General features: G+C 36.1%; 1 protein-coding gene across 2 annotated transcripts in view; it reads left to right on the plus strand.

Annotated features, from left to right (window-relative positions):
• The window catches only part of ITPR2 (inositol 1,4,5-trisphosphate receptor type 2), a 405,501-nt gene that overhangs the window by 266,517 nt on the left and 118,745 nt on the right, over positions 1 to 20,239 (plus strand). Inside the window, exons 38-45 of one of the 2 annotated variants that reach the window (XM_081129350.1) lie at positions 872 to 984; positions 1,971 to 2,154; positions 6,738 to 6,921; positions 7,825 to 8,081; positions 11,097 to 11,297; positions 13,813 to 13,923; positions 17,609 to 17,704; positions 19,658 to 19,780. In XM_081129350.1, coding sequence (XP_080985476.1) covers positions 872 to 984; positions 1,971 to 2,154; positions 6,738 to 6,921; positions 7,825 to 8,081; positions 11,097 to 11,297; positions 13,813 to 13,923; positions 17,609 to 17,704; positions 19,658 to 19,780 — 1,269 coding nt within the window. Of the gene's footprint in view, positions 1 to 871; positions 985 to 1,966; positions 2,155 to 6,737; positions 6,922 to 7,824; positions 8,082 to 11,096; positions 11,298 to 13,812; positions 13,924 to 17,608; positions 17,705 to 19,657; positions 19,781 to 20,239 lie in introns of both variants that reach the window. The other variant, XM_081129351.1, reaches the window with a different exon arrangement.

Genomic DNA, 20,239 nt, shown 5'->3' on the forward strand with positions numbered 1-20,239 from the left:
TGTCTTGCGGCGCGGGCGTGCACGGAGTGTGGGCAGCCAGCCCCGATTCCGCAGCCAGAAACTGAGTGCAGGCCTTGCTCTCAAGCTGTTAGCTGGGTGATGCGCAGCTAAGTCCATAGACTCTCGGGCCACCGTTTCCATACCTGCAGGATGGGAATAACACCTCAGTAGTTGATGTGATCATTTGAACAGTTTAAACAAGTATTCTTTAAATAATACTTTATAAACTGCCCTTGTCTGTTAAAATAATAATAAACAATACAGTAGAAGATTTGGGGTTATCTATATTTCTTAAGTACCTGCCAGTGACTATATCACACAGTATGTTGTTTTAAAAATGTCTTGTGACCAGTACAAAATTGAAGACTTAGGAGTTTTTAAGTTGCATGTTTTATAAAGGAATATGCTGTTTTTTACCTACTATCTTTTGAATAAAGCTCTTGGAGATTAAATATAATTCACTGTCTTATCAAGCTTAATTTTTTGAGCACCTGCTGTATACCTAGCACTTCTCAAGCTTATTTTACTAAGCTCTAATGAATGCTTTTGCTTTCTGAGTTTTAGGATGTTCACTAATCTATTTCTCTTCAGGTGCCACTAATATTCTTACCAACACTGGGACCCTAAGCTTTTGAAGCACCTCAAATTTATATATTTTTTTCTTTATTTCTTGCAGAAACAAAATTTTTATTTTCTTGGGAAATAGTTACAAACTTTTGCCTCTAAAAATCTTAGGCAGTATAAAATTAATTTTTTCCATATCTCTACATCATTGATGAAATGCATTTAGGTGGCACTTAATGTACTGGTATTTTCCTCTTTTATTAGAAAAAGAAACAATAACCAACACTTTTCTTCTTCTTTTTTTTAGGGTAACACACTAAGAAAAATACTCCTGAATCGATACTTTAAAGGTGATTATGGAGTTGGTATAAATGGACACCTTTCTGGAACCTACAGCAAATCTGTACAAGGGGGAGGCAAGTCTTACCATTTTTTCTCTTCATTTTTACATTCTCATAACATCTTCAGGCTGGTTCTCTAGTATCTTACTTAAAATAGCACAAATATAAAAATTTCATTTAAAAAGCACTATTATCAGCCATAAAAAGGAGGAAATCATGCTATTTGCAACAACATGGATGGACCTCTAGGGAATTATGTTAAGTGAAATAAGTCAGTCAGAGAAATACAAATACTGTATGATCTCACTATGTCTTATCTAAAAAAAACGAACTCATAGAAACGGGAGATTTGTGGTTGCCAGAGGTAGGGGCGGGGGATAGGGGAATTAAATAAAGGTGGTCAAAAAGTACAACTTTCAATTACAAAATAAATTCTGAGGATATAATATACAGCATGATGGCTGTACATCACACTGCTGTATTGTACATTTGACTGTTGCTGAGTAGACTTTAAAAGTTCTCATCACAAGGGGAAAAAATTCAACTATATGAAGTGATGAATATCAACTAATCTTTTTACGATCATTTTGCAGTAACACATATATCAATCATTATGTTGTATACCTTAAACTTGTATGTCTATGATATCTCGATAAAACTAAAAAAATAAATGAGAAGCACTATTAAAAACCTTCCTACCATTTCAGGTTCATAAAACAATGGATTTGAACATTAGAATTAATTTTGTCTTTTAACATTGAAAATTAGTTAAACTAAGTCATAATTTCTTAATATGTAAATTAAAAACAAAAATAAAGCTAGTTTCCTTTTCTAAAGTATTTTTTATTAAGAGAAATCATTTATAGATGGTATACATTTAATAAATAAGTTACATTTTTACAAACTTTTTATTTTAAATAAAACACCAAGCTTCAGTTATATTTAACTTTGTAGGTAAAGAGTCCCAATTTTAAATATTCTTAAGGTTTAAGAATTTCAAAACCTTAGATATTAATAATGTCTGTAATTAAGGTTCATTTATTTATATTTCCTAATTGCAGGAAGTTTTTCTGGGCAAGACTCGGATAAGACAGCGATATCAATGTCAGATATCCAGTGTCTACTGGACAAAGAAGGTGCATCTGAACTTGTCATCGATGTTATAGTGAACACCAAAAATGACAGAATTTTTTCAGAAGGCATTTTGCTTGGCATTGCCTTGCTCGAAGGAGGAAATACACAGACTCAGGTACCTGCTTATCATGATGAGCATTGCATTTGTTATTTGCATTTATTATTTACTTCTTGTAGAAACCAAGGGAAAATAATGTTTTTTCTTTTAGCTTCTTAAGACTAATATATATAAACCAGTCTTGTATCCCATTTTCCTTATAAATTTATTTGATTTGCTATAGAAACTACAGAGCTTCACAAATTATTCAGTGAAGCAGAAAATTCCCTAGAAGCATCCTCTCTAACATTATACCAGAAAGTTCTGATTTGCTTAGGAAAATTTTAGTCTGACTCTCAGCAGATAAATGCGACATTTGACTCATCTAAGAAGTCAATGTATTCATTAAAAGAGTGATATATATATAAATTCCTCCCACAGTATTTGGCATTATAGCAGGTCTCAACATTCACCAGCCATCTCAACACATCCGTTCCCATATACATTTTTAGAAGTTTAGAACAGTACCATTACTGTTGCCCCTAACCTCCCAGTGCTCGTTACCCTGACGTGGCTGAGTATGTGAATTTTTCATTAGCAGAGCGAGAGAAGAACCATTTCATTTGTTCATTCAGCTCAGGGCAGGGTGACTTGAAAGTCATCATTCATCAATTTAGTGCTCTACTACAGCGAGCAATATGCTCACCTGCACGCAAGGCTCAGACCGCTATTTCCAGAAGAGACCGTTGTCACTTTGAAACTCCTGCCAAGTTTTCCCTGGGTTCCTCCCCACTCAGAGGCAGAGCCTGAGAGCTTGGGCATGCTCGCCGAGGGACATGTTATCCTCTAGTCCTGCCACTCACTACCGGCTCTCTCTAGGGTTGCCCTGGTCAGGGAAGGAAACTACGCTTACACCTAATTAGAAATTCCAGAATTCATTTTCCCTATTCATGGCAAGTAGTAGCCACATCTAATTAAGAACTAGGATATTTTCCTTTATTTAGTGATCAAATACAATGAACAACGGGAATTTCACAATACAACATATCCAATAGCAGGGGGCTTGAGGAATAAGGGCCTCATGAACAGCAAACAGTGCAGTGACCAAAACACAACCTTAAAACACTGATACTTTTTAACTAGAAAACAAGTGTAGTAAATTATGGATCCTAAAGGTTGAGACCACATGTTGTTCATCTTTGTATCCCTTGTGCCTGGCGTCCTGTCTGGCATAATCTAGGGGTTAATCCATGGTCAGCAGTGACGGCTCTATAAATGAATGGTCCTTCTTCACAGCCTTCCCTGTCTGCCCGGGGCCACAGGCAATCACTCGTTTTCCGAGTTCCCATAGCACTTATTTATGTAATACTCAGTTGGCACTTTTCCTGTACTCCAGCACAGATTCTTCTGAGGGAAGCTGCGTGAAAGAGAATGGTAGTGGTGGCAGGATTTGGGTAGTTTTCTTGGAAATTGTCTTTCTTCTTCAACCAGATAATCAGTTTGGATTTTCTAAAGAAATTTTCTAGACAACTCTGTAATGTTAGATGTATCCAGAGAATAGAAGTAAAAGATTTTTGGGGCATCTTTAGGTAGAAGCAATCCTTGGGGATTACAGTACTTTCTAGATTCCTATTTCTGGGCCACAGAGGCTCATCAGATGGAATCATCTTCTTTTGTTATTTGTATGACATCTTGCCTCTCCAATGTCATCTTTCTTAAAGTAAGGGATCATGTTCTAGTCTTTATATCTATAGTGCTTTAGGTCCATTCAACAAATATTTGTTAATGAAACAGCATTAAATTATTTTGTATGTGTGAGAACCTTCTTTTAAGATGGGTTATGACAATTTACTAGCCTTACCGTATTCTGATTTCTCATGTGTCCACATCATTGTATAACCCGGATGTCAGCTGGGCGTTTCTGGCTCGAAGAGGTCAACTGAGATCCTGTTCTTTGCTCTTTAGCACTCTAAAACCCACTGCTCTCCAAGACTCCTGCCAGACCCTAGGGGGTTGTCCGTTCTCACAGTCTCCTTAGCCACCAATGTCTTGCTTTGTTAGTTCATGGGTTCTCTTGACACCCCTATATCTGTGGCACTGAGATAGGACTCTGACCCCCGTCCTAGCTACATAAATCAATTTATATGTTGAATATACTTATTAAAGATTGGTTAAGGGGGAGGGTAAAGGAGATACTTACATTACAATTTCAAATTGAACATTAATAATGAAACTAATACCTCCTAAATACCAGGCACTGTTCTTACTGCTTTACGTATATTAACTTGGTTAATCCTTACAACAACCTACTAGTTAACTTTTATATTATCTTCCCAAGGAAGAAACTGAGATGGGCGGTTTAAGTTCCTTATCTAAGATCACATGGCTAGTTAGAGAGAGAGTCAGGATTCAAACCCATGCAGCCTGGCTTGAGAGTGTGTGTCCTGAACCACTTAAGCATCTCCTTTCTAAAATCACCTTTTACCTCCTCACTCTTTGGAAATTTCTCTGGCTGATTCACCCTGTCTCATGCCCTAGTCTTTCTTACTCTGTCTCTCCAGCTCCTCACTTCATTTCCCTTCTCTGCCCTCCCATTTCTAGTCTCCCCGCTCCTTCTTGGGGTAAAGTACTTCCTCTGCCACACACATCGGTTTATCCATCACCCTTCGCTCCTAAAAAACACCTTACAGTTTCCCCTGTACTCTGTGCAGCTGATGGAGATAGTTTCCTAATCAAAAACTGTATCTTTAGTAAGAGAAATCCTTATACTGCCTGTTGAGATTATATACATATATAGAAAGCACATGCTTTATCTCTATTAAAATCATGTTCAGATTTGTTAAGCCCTGGTTTAAGAAAGGTGTGTTCTGTGTAAATAATTTGCTGTTTTGAGCTTAAGAAGTTACTTGATGAATTTGGTGATTTAGAGTTAGAGAATCTGGATTTATATCCTAGCTTCACCACTTACCGGTTACATAATATTGGGGCAATTCACTTGTCTTTACTAAACCTCATTTTTAAATCTATAAAGTGGAAATAAGAACACTGTCTATTCATCACAAGGTTGTACTGAAAGTATCAAAGAGATAATATATGTCAAGGAACTACATAAATTATAAAACTTTGTTTTAATAGAGCCACAAAGTTCTTATAACTTCCTCATTAATATATTAGAATCCCCTTCAATCTTCTAACTCCATTATATTGAAAATACTAGAATTTAAGCACCAGCTTAATTTGTGGGACTGTAGGGTCTGCGAATGCTGCATTTATCCTTTGAATTAACAGAACCAGCTTGACTGTTTCACTCTAGTTGCTATGGTTACTGCGGCTTTTTGGCCTGCTTCCTTGAGGGGTTGCTAGCCCTCTGCTTAGGAGCTTCCCCTTATAGATGTGAAGCCAGCTTCTAAGGCTTCATAGACCATTCTGTGAATATACATTGCTGATATCAAACATTTCAGGGCAGGCACCCATGTCAAGACCCAATGTCGTTAGTCTCACCTACGAGTCCCAGGATCTGTGGGTCATGGTTCCAGGCGTTCGTTCCTGCAGGAAAGCATATCTGCAGGAGCCAAACTCCCCAGAATTGGCTGTTTAGATTTATTGGATTATGCTCAATTCTCCATGATCTGGAAGCCATTGCTTTTTTTTAAGTTTTCTTCACACTGTCTCTCAGTGAGGTTATATAACTCTCTAAATCACCAGTTACTGGGATTATTATTTTAAAAACTTTTTACTTTATTTCTCTTGTTTGTGTTGTGTCTAGCCCATGGTTTTAGTATTAATAATTTATAATGTCCCCACGAAGTGCAAATTCTGACTTCTCTAGAGTGTATCACTTTTCCTTTCTCTTGCCTCTGCTGGATGTTTCCCTAAGTCACTGAGCAGATGATTAGGGCGGATTTTCCACCTCTCACTAAGATACATTTTAACCATCTTTTTGGTGTTGAATCCTTTCTACATCGTTATAAACCATAATTTATTTTACGGTGGGCTTGTCCTATACCCTATGCAAAGCAATGTAGCTAATGAAGTACCAAAGTAGTTAGTGCCTATTTATCAGTGAATTCCTGTGAGTGAGGTTGCCATGGTAACATATTCTAAATGAAATGTTCTGTAATTTAGATAAAAAGAAAAACAACTCTGTAACTCTCCATAAACTCATTTGTACAGGGTGATCATTGGATTAGTGGCAGTTTTCTTCTCTAGATGACAAACTCATGAGGGCAGGGACTGCGGTTGTTTTTCCTTTTGTTCTATTTCTAGTCTAATATAAGGCCTGGCACATAGTAGGCACTCCATAAATATGTGTTGAATCAGTACATGACTTTATAATAACATAAAAATCAAAGAACTCTTTGCATACAACTTCTTACAGTGCCTTTGTAAATTTTTTAAAAAATAACTAGTTAGGATGAATTAAATAACATATGAAATATGTTGGATTTTAGTGGAAAGTACTAAGCAAATACAAGAAATTAGTAGTATACATGAACTAGTACAGGGAACTGGCAAAAGCTGCCAATTTATTATTTACGAAATGATAGAGGGCAGCACATTAAATGTGTGCTTTCATTTATAATCCTTATGTTTATTTCAAGCATAAAAACACTATTTTTCTCTGCCTGGGTATTGATATCTTAAAATATGTTTTCTTGCAGTATTCTTTCTACCAGCAGTTGCATGAACAAAAAAGGTCAGAAAAATTCTTCAAAGTTCTATATGACCGAATGAAGGCTGCTCAGAAAGAGATAAGATCAACAGTGACAGTTAATACCATAGACTTAGGTAACAAAAAACGGGACGATGACAATGAATTGATGACATCTGGCCCACGAATGAGAGGTAAAGAAACATTTGAGTATTTGGGAGAGTAGAACGAGAGAAAAGAGGTTAACACTTATTTTTTTGTTTTAGATCTCACTTTTTTTTGTCATCTCACTTGTCTTAGTCTGATGATTCCAGTTGTGGCTCTGTACATGGAGTTCCATCCTTAAATTACTATGGTGATGGGGTTGACTTTTAACAACTCTGCAGGACCAAACTGAAACAATGTATTAATGCAAAGCAACTACAGCAGATCCTTGAAAACCATTGTTTCATTCAGTGTAGATCCTTTCTTACAACATTGATGAGATGCCAGAGGAACTTAACTCTTGTTCATATTATTTAGCCTGTGGTAAAATTGGTTTTGTTCTACGTCATTTTGCTTGAAGTCACAGAACCCATGAATGACGTTATATGAGGGCCTACTGTAGTGGCATGAAAATGTTTGATTTCATTGTGGGAGGCATGGTAAAGAACAAGTGTCCCAAACCTTTTGAATATTAATGAAATTTAAAATTTAAGAACAGAAATTACCGCACCAACTCTAATAAAAGATTTTTGATTTTTCAAATAACAGAGTCAATCAGTATAGTAAATACAAATCATAAGAAATTAACGTTTTGAAGTTTGCCGTATTTCCCCACCTTCTTGTATTCATGAACTGTCATATTTTATATTTATCAGAAAGTCATGAACTCTTTTAAAACTGGCTAAGCATTAAGACCTGTTTTTAGTGTCCCAGTGAAAAAATCAGTGTTTTAGTTGCTAGCTCAAATTCTTTTGGGAAATTATTGCACCTCTTGTCAGGTGATTTTTAATTCAGCTGTTAGAGAATTTCGGCACCTGGTTGTCTTTTGTCTCTTTTTTAAATTAGCAGAAGGAAATTAATTTAGAAATATAAAAGTACTGCTTTATTTTCAGTAAGAGATTCATCATTACATTTAAAAGAGGGAATGAAAGGGCAATTAACAGAAGCCTCTTCAGCAACATCCAAAGCATACTGTGTGTACAGAAGAGAAATGGATCCAGAAATAGACATTATGTGCACAGGATCAGAATCGGGAAACGCTGAGGACAAATCAGCGGAGGAAGTGACAATGAGCCCCGCGATTGCGATCATGCAGCCGATCCTGAGGTTTCTCCAGTTACTGTGTGAGAATCACAACCGGGAACTGCAGGTATTGTTCTGTTCTGTGTGAAAGCTGAGAGAACAGCCTAAGGTTATAAGTAATTAAACTCAAAGCTAACAAGTAGTTTAGGAGGGAGTTTTGGAGAGATGATTGATAAAACCAACGGTTTTATTCTGAAATGGGAAGAAACTTTTGGATCTAAGTGATGAAACATAAAAGGAAAATTCCTTTATGGATGGAAAAGTCAGGCTCGTAAACTTTCTTTCTTTGCATCCTCAACTCGTATCTTTTTAACCTCAGGGAGCATCATCTAACCCTAGTATTCTGGCATTTGTTGAGTAAGGTCACATCTGCCCCACCTGTGCCTTCATGGTTTTATAGCTCTCAAGGGGTTTCATCATTTACAACCCAATTCCTATTTCTTGAGTGAGGATACCGCCTACATTTATATGTCTTTATTAGAAATAGAGTTAATATAGACAAGGATTTTCCCCCCAATATGCCTTTTTGATTTTTATTGATTTCAGAGAGAGAAAGGGAGAGGGAGAGAGAGATAGAAATATCAGTGATAAGAGAGAGTCACTGATCGGCTGCCTCCTGCACGCCCCCGACTGGGGATTGAGCCCGCAACCCGGCCATGTGCCCTGACCTGGAATTGAACCATGATCTCCTGGATCCTAGGTCAACACTCAACTGCTGAGCCACACTGGCTGGGCTAGAAGAAGATTTTTTTGCAACAGTGGAAGTTGATATCTTAGTAAATTAGTCTTGCTCTTGCATCTTCTTTGGTACATTCCCCTCTGTCAAATAGATGAACTTAGGGGTACCTAGGAATTTTGGCACTTCTTTCTTTCATTATTGGTAACACACTGCTTACATCACCGTGGCAAAACCACATGAGAGGTGAAATAGTTTCTAAGAACACATATCCAATATTAGAGGGACAGCAGAGTTTGAAGTTATTTTCTCTATTAAGGGTTGAGATCAGCGATTTTCAACCAGTGTGCGGTAAGAGGCACACTGCGTGCCACAGGAATTTTTAAAACATGCAATACCTGACTGTTTAGTCAATGGCACTGACCTCTTTTCCCTTAGATTGTCAAATAAAAAATGACAACAGCCATTAGCTGTCAGGTGTGAATGAGTAAAAATTCTACCTATTTTTTTTTGTCAGATTGGCAAAAAACATATTTTTGGTGTGCTGCAGAATTTTAATAATGAGTTTATGTGTGCCGTAAGATAAAAAGGTTGAAAATTGCTGGTTTAGACTACAGGTGTTCTGAATTGGTAAGAGATGTAGATTTAAATTGAAGTAAACATTCTCCAAAGGGATAAGTCTGGAGTTAATGAATGGAAGAAGCCACGACTCTTGTGGGCCACTCCCCACACCTGGGAGAGGGCTGCTGCGGCGCTGTTGGCAGGCGAAGGCCAGAAGCATCGCTTCCAGAGGGGGGCCGCTGGATACGCCTTCATGCTTGTCCTGACCCACCTAGTCTGTCCATGTAAGACAGATATATTATACAGAATCTGATCAACATTTTACTGATAGGAGTGTGGGATCAAATCATTTGGATAATGCTACTTATAAAATAATTTTGATTTAATAAGAATAAATGGTAGAATTATTTGATAGCTAATATGTAGAAGCAACCCAAGCATCCATCGACACAGGAATGGATACACAAAATGTGGTATAAACATAGGATGGAACATTATTCAGCCTTAAAAGAAGGGAAATTCTGACACATGCTACAACATGTATGAACTTTGGGACATTATGCTAAGTGAAACAAGTCAGTTACAAAAAGACAAATCCTGTGTGATTCCACTTATATGAGGTACCTAGAGTACTCATATCATGGAACAGAAAGTAGAAAGGTGGTTGCAGGGGCTGAGGGAGTGGGGAATAGGGAGTTGTTAATAGGTGTAGACTTCCGATTTTACAAGATGAGAAGGGTTCTAGAGATGTGGATGGTGGTGTTGGTATCTCAACAGTATAAATATAATTAATACCACTGAACTCTACACTTAAAAGTGATTAAGATGGTAAATTTGTGTGTATTTTGTCACAATACAAAAAAATCGGGAAAATTACGAAAACAAACTAAAAGAGAATAAATGGAAGGAATATATTCAAACAAATAAATTAACTATATAAGTAGAAGTAATAAATTGAAATAAAAAAATAAAAGTTTTTATTTTTGTTTACCTTTTCACCAGGTTTACTCCCCCAAAGAAATTACTGTTATCAGTTTGTCTTTCCTTCCAGAAATTTTTATGCATATTGATCTGTAAGCATGTTAACCTGTTTTAAAAGCACATTATGTAGTGTTCCCCAACTTACTGTTTAAAGTTAGCAATAGATCTTATTGATAAATTAATTACTAGTTTATGTTTATATCAGTACATATTGATGTAGCTCATTTTTATAGCTTCACAATATTCCAGTGTTTGGATTAGTGTCACTTATTAAACAAGTCACATTATGATGGGTGTGGTGTGGTTTCCAGCCTTTGCTATTACAAACAGTGTGTAGCGAATCTCTTTGTGGGCTCTCTGTACGATAACTTTTGAGAAGTGGAGTTGTAAGTAAACTGAAAAATTTGATAGGCGCTTCCAAGTTGTCCTCCGTAATGGTTGTATCATTTACTGTTTGAAGCTGCACTGTTTATAAAGGATCATTTACTTGAAAATTTGGTGGCTTCTTTCCCTAATGCACTTCTTTCTAGTTTCCTTTTCTGTCTCCTATTCCTATCACCTATTATTTAACCCTCTCTATATAGTTTTAAGAAAATGACGTTGAGAAATGTTTGTTAAGAATTATACTGATAAACGTAGATGCTTGAGGAAAAAACCTAAGAATCTTCCTTTTTCCTTAAACTTAGGAGAAATTTGATAAATATGAACACTTTCTTATATAGGGCAATTCTATTTCACATTGCCATGGGGATCTTTTTGAGTTAGCAACATACACATACAAGCACACACACACACATACAACTGAAAACTGTTAGAATAGTGATTTTTTAAAAACCTGTAGGTTATATTTTCTTTTGTTTTCAGAACTTCTTGAGGAATCAAAACAACAAAACAAATTACAACCTTGTCTGTGAGACCCTTCAGTTTTTGGACTGCATTTGTGGAAGTACAACGGGCGGCCTGGGCCTGTTGGGTCTCTACATCAATGAGAAGAATGTAGTGCTGGTCAACCAGACTCTGGAAAGCTTGACCGAGTATTGCCAGGGCCCGTGCCATGAAAATCAGGTAACGGTGAAGCCATTCTTAATGCAGAACTAGTCATAATTAATTAGCAAAGGGATCAAATTGAACAAGCCAACCCCTGTGTACATTTAAAAGATCTGTCTTCTTTCTTGGCCAGATATTTTTACTTTCCTAACAAATCATATACAGACTGAATTGTAGACTAGCAAATACTATGCCATATTTTAATTTAATTTCACTGTAAAAGAAAATTCCCATGAAAATGTTCCAGATAAAAATCAGACTCATCAGAAAGAGTAAAACGTGTTTCTTCATTGCTCAGTTTTCATCTTGTAGTGAATCTTTCCAGGATTTGTGGAATGAAATCCCTTTGGCTTCTATAGGTAGTGTAAATTCTACTTTTCATTGTCACAGTCAACTGACAAAACTCATGAAATGCATATTATTGTTCCCATTTTGCTAATGAATAGGTTCTGACTCAGAGATTAAGTGACATTCCAGTGTCACAGAGTGACAAACGGTAAGCTGTAGAGCCATTCTGAAAACTCAGGACTTTTGATTGAGTCTAAATACAGAGTTCTTTTGACTATATTACATTTCCAGGGCAAAGTTTCAACTCTTGCTTCCAGAATGTTTGCCTCTGATTCCACTTCATTGGATATCAAGGATACATTGTGGGAGCAGAAGACAGGATACTTGAAGTATACGGAGGGGAGCCACACTTGAGTTTATTAATGGACTGTTCCCCTTCACTCAAGCATCATGGGACAACCATCACAAGCACGGACCCACCCTGGGGGAAAAAGTTTTCAAAATCACAAACATTTCTGGATATTAATTTTAAAGAAGCCATTGAGACCAATCATCAGTGCTTAACATAGAACATAAATGTAAAAAAGAAATCTGCTATTCTATCACAGATTATATGATCTGTACATAAATAGTGCCTATGTATACACATATATATGCAGACACATATGCACACAAATATATACATACATATATAGCTACACAATAAAAACACGATTGACATAAATAATTTGTTATAGGGATAATGTTTCCCCCTCTGTAATTTGCATATGACACTGAAAAAGTTTGTGGATTTTACCCTTATTTTCTTGGATTATATTTCAGTCTTCTTGGCAAAGATACAAGACAACCTAGTTGTTTATTTAAAGTTAAGGAAAAATATACAAATTCAGAGATTGGGTTTTATTGTTGGTAAAAATGTGTATCTATAGTAGGAAATATGTATTCCCCACTTTTAGTTTTATAAGAGAATGAAGTAGGATGAAATTGAGTTTAGAAAGTAATTTACTAAATCAGGTAAGCTCTAAAAGTAAAAACTAATAATAAAATAGCACGAATCCAACAGACACCGATAACATACTTACTCTGAACCCCATGCTCTGTGTGTAAGGAAAGCAGGTTGCTAGCAAATTGCAGGAGTGATTTGCAAATTGATTTTCTCTAAGTTTGGCCAATATTTTAATAAGAAGAGGAACTTATCATTAAATGTAGAAGATGGGTGGAAAACACCTGTCCTTTGTGCCACAGGAGTAAAAGTTTCTTTATGTGAGGGGAAAAATAAAGCCCATTCTGAAAAATAGCATTCATTACCTCGATTTTACTGTTTCTCGTTTAGTTCACCTGGGTTTTGATTTTTTCAAATCCCTTGCCACTGGCTGCTGCATTATACTGTGTAGTTCCACAAATTTCAGCCCACAAACACCTGATTTTCAAGTTCTGTAAAATGAATTAAGTTTGGAATCCTAGCACAGTAGACCAAACCTTCCAATACCGGCATTTATCTCTCGGGATGTTTTATAAACTTTCCCTCTGCAAATCACTCCAGTTTAAGGTATCTGCTGAACTTTCCCTCAGCCACCAGAATTGATAGGACGTCCCCAGAACATCAGGGGGTGCCCCAGAACATCAAGGGGTGCCTGTATTTCCTGTCTGCTGCCACCCAGCCCGGGCAGCAGCGGCACTTGTCACTCTAAGGTTAGCATTAAGTAGCAGCTAAAATCAAAATGCTCCACTCAGTATCGACAGAGTTTACTCACACACCTCAGGCATAAAGGGCACACTCCCTTCATAAACGAGAATATTCTCTTAGCCAGGATAAATTAGATCTTAAAATTCTGAATTTAAGGAACTTCTCTATGGAAGGACATATTAAAAATTTGTTGCCTGCAAGAGTATTAACCAATGTTCTTTGAAATTCTATAAAAATGATTCAGGGGGTCAATGGAGAAAAAAGGGGACATCTATAATATTGTCAACAATAAAGATAAATTAAAAAAAAAGATACGCAGTGTCTCTCTCAGTGTTCTCCATGCATAGTCCCTTAATCAGTACTAGTCAATTAGTAGTCAGGCTCTAGGCAAAAGAACAAGTCCAACTTAAATCTCTGGCTTATCTTTGACTTAATCTAAAAGGTAAATGTTAATTACTTTTTAAATGTCAAAAAACTAAGGTGATTCTGTTATTTTATGTCATATGATTTCTAGTTCTTTTATGTTAAAAGTTACTTTGCAAACATTTTGTTTTCCAGACATGTATTGCCACTCATGAATCTAATGGGATTGATATTATCATTGCTTTGATTCTAAATGACATAAACCCTCTTGGTAAATATCGAATGGACCTGGTGCTCCAACTAAAGGTAGAGTAAATCCACTATTCTGGGGGGTGGAGAAGTGACATTGCCTGTGTGAGACTCCCTTTCAGAGTTGATTCTAAATCTCCAGGTAGCTCTTGTAAAGACCAAGATATTATCATATTTTCAACTAATGAATTGACATAACTGGTTAGTGAAAGCACCATGCACACGAAATTCCTGATACAATGTCAAATAACTTTTGAGATAGATCAGTTGGAGGGTACTCTGTTGGAAGTTCTTTTAAGTAGCTGCTTTGTTTCACTACTTCTCTTCTGTTTTAATCTTATAGTTTTCATTATATAGAAGAACAAAAGGTGTTGAACATTCACTACACCATGTTTATAAAATCCACCTTGACTACAGAATTCTATCTGGCAAGTCACAGTTATTAGACTGTGGAAAAGGAAGGCTGCAGTTTAGTTTTATGGCTCTCTTCTTTCTTAAAGTTATTTTCTTTTACATTAGAATCTTAGTTTTCCCCCCAAATACTGTAAGCCATTTTTCACACTGCCTTTGAGAAGTCAGTTTAACTTAAACCATGCACACACTTCCCAGCAGTTCCATTAATCAGAGCTCAGGAACAAAGTGACATTGCAAAAAATTTCTTCAATTTTTTGTTCGAATGGAAATAACAAATGAATATATACAAGAAACTATATAAATCTCAGATACAAAGGCGTGATATTAAATGGAGATGAATTATGAAAGACCACATTATTGTATTTAGTGTTAAACAGGTTAAAAAATCATAGTTAAATACGGTTCTTCTGTCAAGACAGATCTATCCAGTATCATAGCAAATATAATTTTCACTTTGTATGAGTGTATTTATGGCCAGGAAGGATGATATTTGTATAATTCTGTTTCTAGATATAGATAGATAACATTCATATGTCCTGCTACATGAAGATGATGCTAATGGCTTTTAATAAGTAAATGTTTTCTTTAATATGAGAGATGAGTTTGTATTTTTTCACTATTTTCTTTTGCAGTATGTATAAGCTTTGGGTCCGTCCACCCATAGATTAAAGCAGAGGTGATCCTTGTGTAGAGCGAACTTGTCTCCTTTTCCTCACTAGCGTCAGGTTTCAGGTAGTGATGCCAGCCTAGGCCTACATGGCAGCTTCATTTGAGTTACTAGGAAAGTGTTTATTTCATCTTAAATTCATCTTTAACTGTAATTCATAAAGATGCAACATGGAAAAGCCTTGGCCTTTGACTTTTTAAATCCTTTATTATTCGAAAGACTAGCCCTTTAAATGTCATTTTTAATTGATATAACTTAATGGGGGAAATTACTGAATGATTTGTCAATTTAAAATAAAGTATAGGCATCCTGATTATTTACAAGCCCAGACCTATGTAAAATAACTAAATGATGGGATACAACGTAAGAGAACAAAGATATTCTTAGTCAAATAAAAATGCTCTTTTGAAAAGGGATCATTGAAAATTTTATTTACATTACTAAACACAATTTAGGTATACTTTTTCAAAATCTGACAGTTGGATAAATCAAACTATGTAAAAAATGCCAAATGAATGGATTTGATTTGAAATAGTTAAAGTATAGTGTTTGTTTTTTTTTTACCTAAACAATGAGGTGTGTATACTTTTCTTTAAAAAAAACAAACAAAAAACTATGAGACTTTGAATATAATGGCCAATATGACAGCAATATTTGTAAGACAGAATGAGATATAGTGGCAAATTATAGGGGGCTTCCCTAGGTAAGGTGCTTTTAATTATAAATTTTAGGTAACATTATAGAGATAACACATTAAAAATGTTAAGGTTTTATTTTATATAATTAACCCCTGAATTTATTTGCTTAATTATTTATGATTTTAATTATACTTAATTCTATGTGTTCATTTACTATACAATTTTATGAATTTTTTATACATATGTCCTTTACGTTTTAATTTACATTTCATAACTGGTCTGTGACTATGAAGAGCTAAATTTGTAAATAGGTCATTTTGTTTTGTTATGTTTTTAGGACTCTAGTTTCCTTTCAAAGAAAAACCCTCTATTAACACTGACATGTGCATTTGATTTCTCTGTGTATATAGGGTTTTGTACTTTCAAATCGATTCAGATTTCAGTAGGTCATTTACAAAATTCTTATTCTTCCAACATAGTATGAACAAGGAGATTGGTTAGAAAAAAAATACCATAATGCCAATAGCATTCTGAAATTGGATGTATTTTAAAGCTATTATGTATTGGGCCTGCTGAGTGAGGTTCATTAGAGAAGACTGCTAGTTTTGCCAAAGTTTTAGCTTTGAATTCTGTGGGGTCAGTTCAGATTGCTCTAAGGACTTGAGCTCTCCTCTAAATCCTGGAACCTTATTTTTTAGGTATGTTGTTTGTACAGATGGGATGCTACATTATAAAAATTGATTTCAGGATTGACACAAATATGTAAAATTTAAAAATGAAACAGAAAAAATTAATGCCACTTCTCCCTCAAAATAATATTGTTGTAATCATTATCATCGTTAGTCATTTAAAGATAGTCTTTAGATTGTACTTCCTGAAAGAAAAAAATAGCTGGATAGAATTTGGTATTAAAACTACTCAATAAAATTAATTTGAACAACTTTAACAAAATTTGTGTAGAGAATGTCTGCCTACCGGACAACGGATTCAATTTAAGTTTTCATCCTGTAAGATGTTAATTTTGAGTCACTAAGAAGCATCTTTAAAGCCATTTGACTCTACTTCTTTTGTGCTCCTATTAAAGATTGTGTGTGGAGGTTGAGATTTTTTGAACATGACAAAAACACTGTAGAAATATCTCTCCAGTAGGTTTTATTATCGGGCAATTTGCCACAATTCTAGGGCAGTGCTATTGAAAGCAATGTAAAGAAATCTCTTTCCAAATGTTGAGAATATTGTGTTTTGTGTGGCAGGACTTTCTATGACTCTGTGGTACCTGTTTTGGATTATAAATCAATTGTATCAGAAACATTTTTGATATCTATAGGTAAAAATGTTCAAGACAATATATTTATAAACCAAATTAGAAAACATCAAAGACAATATAAACTGTTTTTATTCTTTATCAAACGAAATAGAAAGTATTTCTCTTCTACAACCCAGATGGTAAACATGTTGTATATTTTGTGGGACTATTACCAGTAAATTTATATTTTATTCCTAACTCATGAATTTAGAATTTTATAGATTAATTTTCAGTAATTATTGGTCAAATTTAAAATTTTGATAACATGTATTAATGTTTCATGTTTAAAACAATTTGTTAAATTTTTAAAATTATATATCATTTCTGTGAAATTTGTCATTGATACTGGTTCACCTTACTGTCTGTCTTGTTAAAATGTCATTATAGAAATGCCCATTAGGAAATAGTGAAAGAAAAATATGATTTTATTTTAACGCACTATATATAAAGTCAATCTTGTTTTTAAAACACCTTTACACCAAAATTTAAAATATCCCTTGTAACTTACCTGTCATGATTCATTATTTTTATTTTTTGTTGACAATAAAGTAAAACATTCAATTTTAAAATGCTAATAAAGCCAAACCAAATTAGCAGTTTAAAATTCTGTTTGATTAAAAAAATATGGTCTTGGTGATCTCAATTAGAACAAATGCAGAGGATCGTTAATCCATGAAATAGATTTTTCTTGCACATTAACTCAGTCTGTTTCTCTAGAACAATGCCTCCAAGCTTTTGCTGGCCATTATGGAAAGCAGACATGACAGCGAGAATGCAGAAAGAATTCTTTTTAACATGAGACCCAGGGAACTGGTAAGAAAACTTTGGAAAGCTGTGTTAATAATGTATAACTAAAAGAGATATGTGTGTAGTGTGCATGGCGGGAAAAAGTCTAGTGACTTTCACTGCTCTCCCAAAGCATAAGGACACATTACAAATAACCTCAGCAGCCCCCAGGAGGCCAGAGGGCATTGTGATTTGGGTCCTTTTGATTGCATTGGTTTTATCCACTCGTAGTACTTTTCTTAACCAGATTGTCCCACTCTACTTAACTATCTGCAAATTATTTTTGGCAGAAAAAAGAAAAGTTGGCTTTAGTTTGCGTATTGGAATATATGAGGAAGATGTATGAAAAAATATTTGTACCACTCAAAGAGGTATATTCATACCTCTTTCTGAACAATGAAAATAAAATCAATATATTTTGTACTTGTTCTTATCAGTGAAATGTTGCATAATGTTGGTTCTAGAGAAAATTGGAGACTTGATGGGAATTCCACAGAGATCATTAGTGGGCCTTCGTATTGTAGAAGTTATATTTCCCTCCTCCTCTGTGACATGCAAATCATGAAGTAATGTCAGCATGCCTTAAAAGCAGTGGCTTGCAAAAGCAGCGAGAACATGCTCAAACCATACAGCTCAGTGCCCCAGTTACTAAATTCTAGCCTTATGAGCACCACTGTTGGTGTTATGGGGAAATCCTATGGAAGGCATTCTTTTGCCCTCTCTTTATTTTTTTTATTTTTATTTTTATTTTTTTAAATACATCTTTATTGATTTCAGAGAGAGGAAAGGAGAGGGAGAGACAGATAGAAACATCAATGATGAGAGAGTCATTGATCAAGCCCGCAACCCGGGCATGTGCCCTGACCAGGAATCGAACCCCGATCACCTGGATCCCAGGTCGACGCTCAGCCGCTGAGCCACGCCCGGCCAGGCTTTTTAAAATTTTATTGCCCTCTCTTTAAAAGTAAGGAATGGAGCCCTGGCTGGGTGGCTCAGTTAGTTAGAGCATCATCCCGATGCGCCAAGGTTGTAGGTTCAGTCTCCGGTTAGGGCACATACAAGAATTAACCAATGAATGCATAAATAAGTGGAACAACAAATCGATGTCTCTCTCTTTCTCCCCTCTCTCCCTCATCAAAAAAAAAAAAAAAAAAAATTAGTAAGGAGTGGAATCAAGGAGGGCAGATAAAGATGAGATGCATTTGACTTAACATATATAATGAGGACCTAGTATCTGCAAGGCAGTGGGCTAAGAGGAGCCAGAAAAGTTTGCTTTAGTTTGTATATTGGAACATATTAGGAAGGTGTATAAAAAATGTTTGTATCCCTCACCTCAAAAATTATATTTCTATATCTTTCTGAAATACAAAAATCAGTATCTTTTGTACTTATGGTTAAATGGGGCAATAGAGTATATATTTATTCAAGAACAGCAGTGTGCACATTTATCGCATCATCCGCTTTGTCCTCATGGCCCACCTCAGCCTCTTGACTGAGGCAGTGCCCCTGCCCTGTGCTTAATTAGCGCCTCACACTTGGTCTTGCTGTAGGACTGTTGTGTTCACCTCCTGAGGGCAGATGCTCTGTTGTATCCACTGTTAGGCCCTCAGTGCACAGGACGATGCCCAGCACCTTGGATCCCTGTTACCTCGTGGGCACTTCATCAATAACAGCTACTTATTACAGTTCCGGAGTCTCCTGATTCATGAGAACTGTCAGCATTCAAAGCAAAAATCAAAGCAAAGTTCTCCAAGGAAAAGGGAATATTGTAGGGAAACACTTCCATTTACCTGAAGATGGTTTCCAAGGCCATTTTCATTTACCTGAAGATGGTTTCCAAGGCCATTTTCATTTAGGGTTCTCGGATCCTTTTCAAGTCGCAGCAAGCATTCCAGCTTTTCAGGATATCTCAGAAACAATGTGAAATGCATGCTGTTGGTGGCATTTCAACCTTGCTGTTTCTCTTTGTGTTTTTGGTAGGTGGATGTGATGAAGAATGCCTATAACCAAGGACTGGAATGCGATCATGGAGGTGATGAGGGCGGAGATGATGGTGTCTCCCCAAAAGATGTTGGACACAATATCTATATTCTGGCCCATCAGGTATGATGTTTTAGATCTTAATGTGATTTTGCTAATCTTATCCATTACATTTTGTGTCGTGGCTTCTCATCATATTATCAAGTTCTGGTTCCTTCATTTATTCAGCACTTGCCCCTTGCTCTGGGCCAAGGAGGGGGAAAAGCTCCCAGGGTGCCTCACTCTGCCCCCAGGGCTGTACTAGGGACTGATCCGCAAGAAAACAGTACTTGGCACCAAAAACTGCGGGTTCAGCGAAGTGCCATGTCATAGCCTGAGGAATAGGTAGACCATGGTAACAAACGGAGGTCTTTGAGGAGAGAAGAAGAGATGCTATTGAGAAGACAGTGTGAAGTAAGGGGGTACATTCAGGTCTAATCAGGACACCCCTGGATATGGCTTCTGGATTCTGAATTACAGGGTGGCATTCTTCCTCTAGTGGGCTTCCATTGTAATTCTAACAGGTATTAGGCCAACTTTTAA

Source organism: Miniopterus schreibersii (assembly GCF_964146895.1).
Source record: "Miniopterus schreibersii genome assembly, chromosome: 2".
Lineage (NCBI taxonomy): Eukaryota > Metazoa > Chordata > Mammalia > Chiroptera > Miniopteridae > Miniopterus > Miniopterus schreibersii.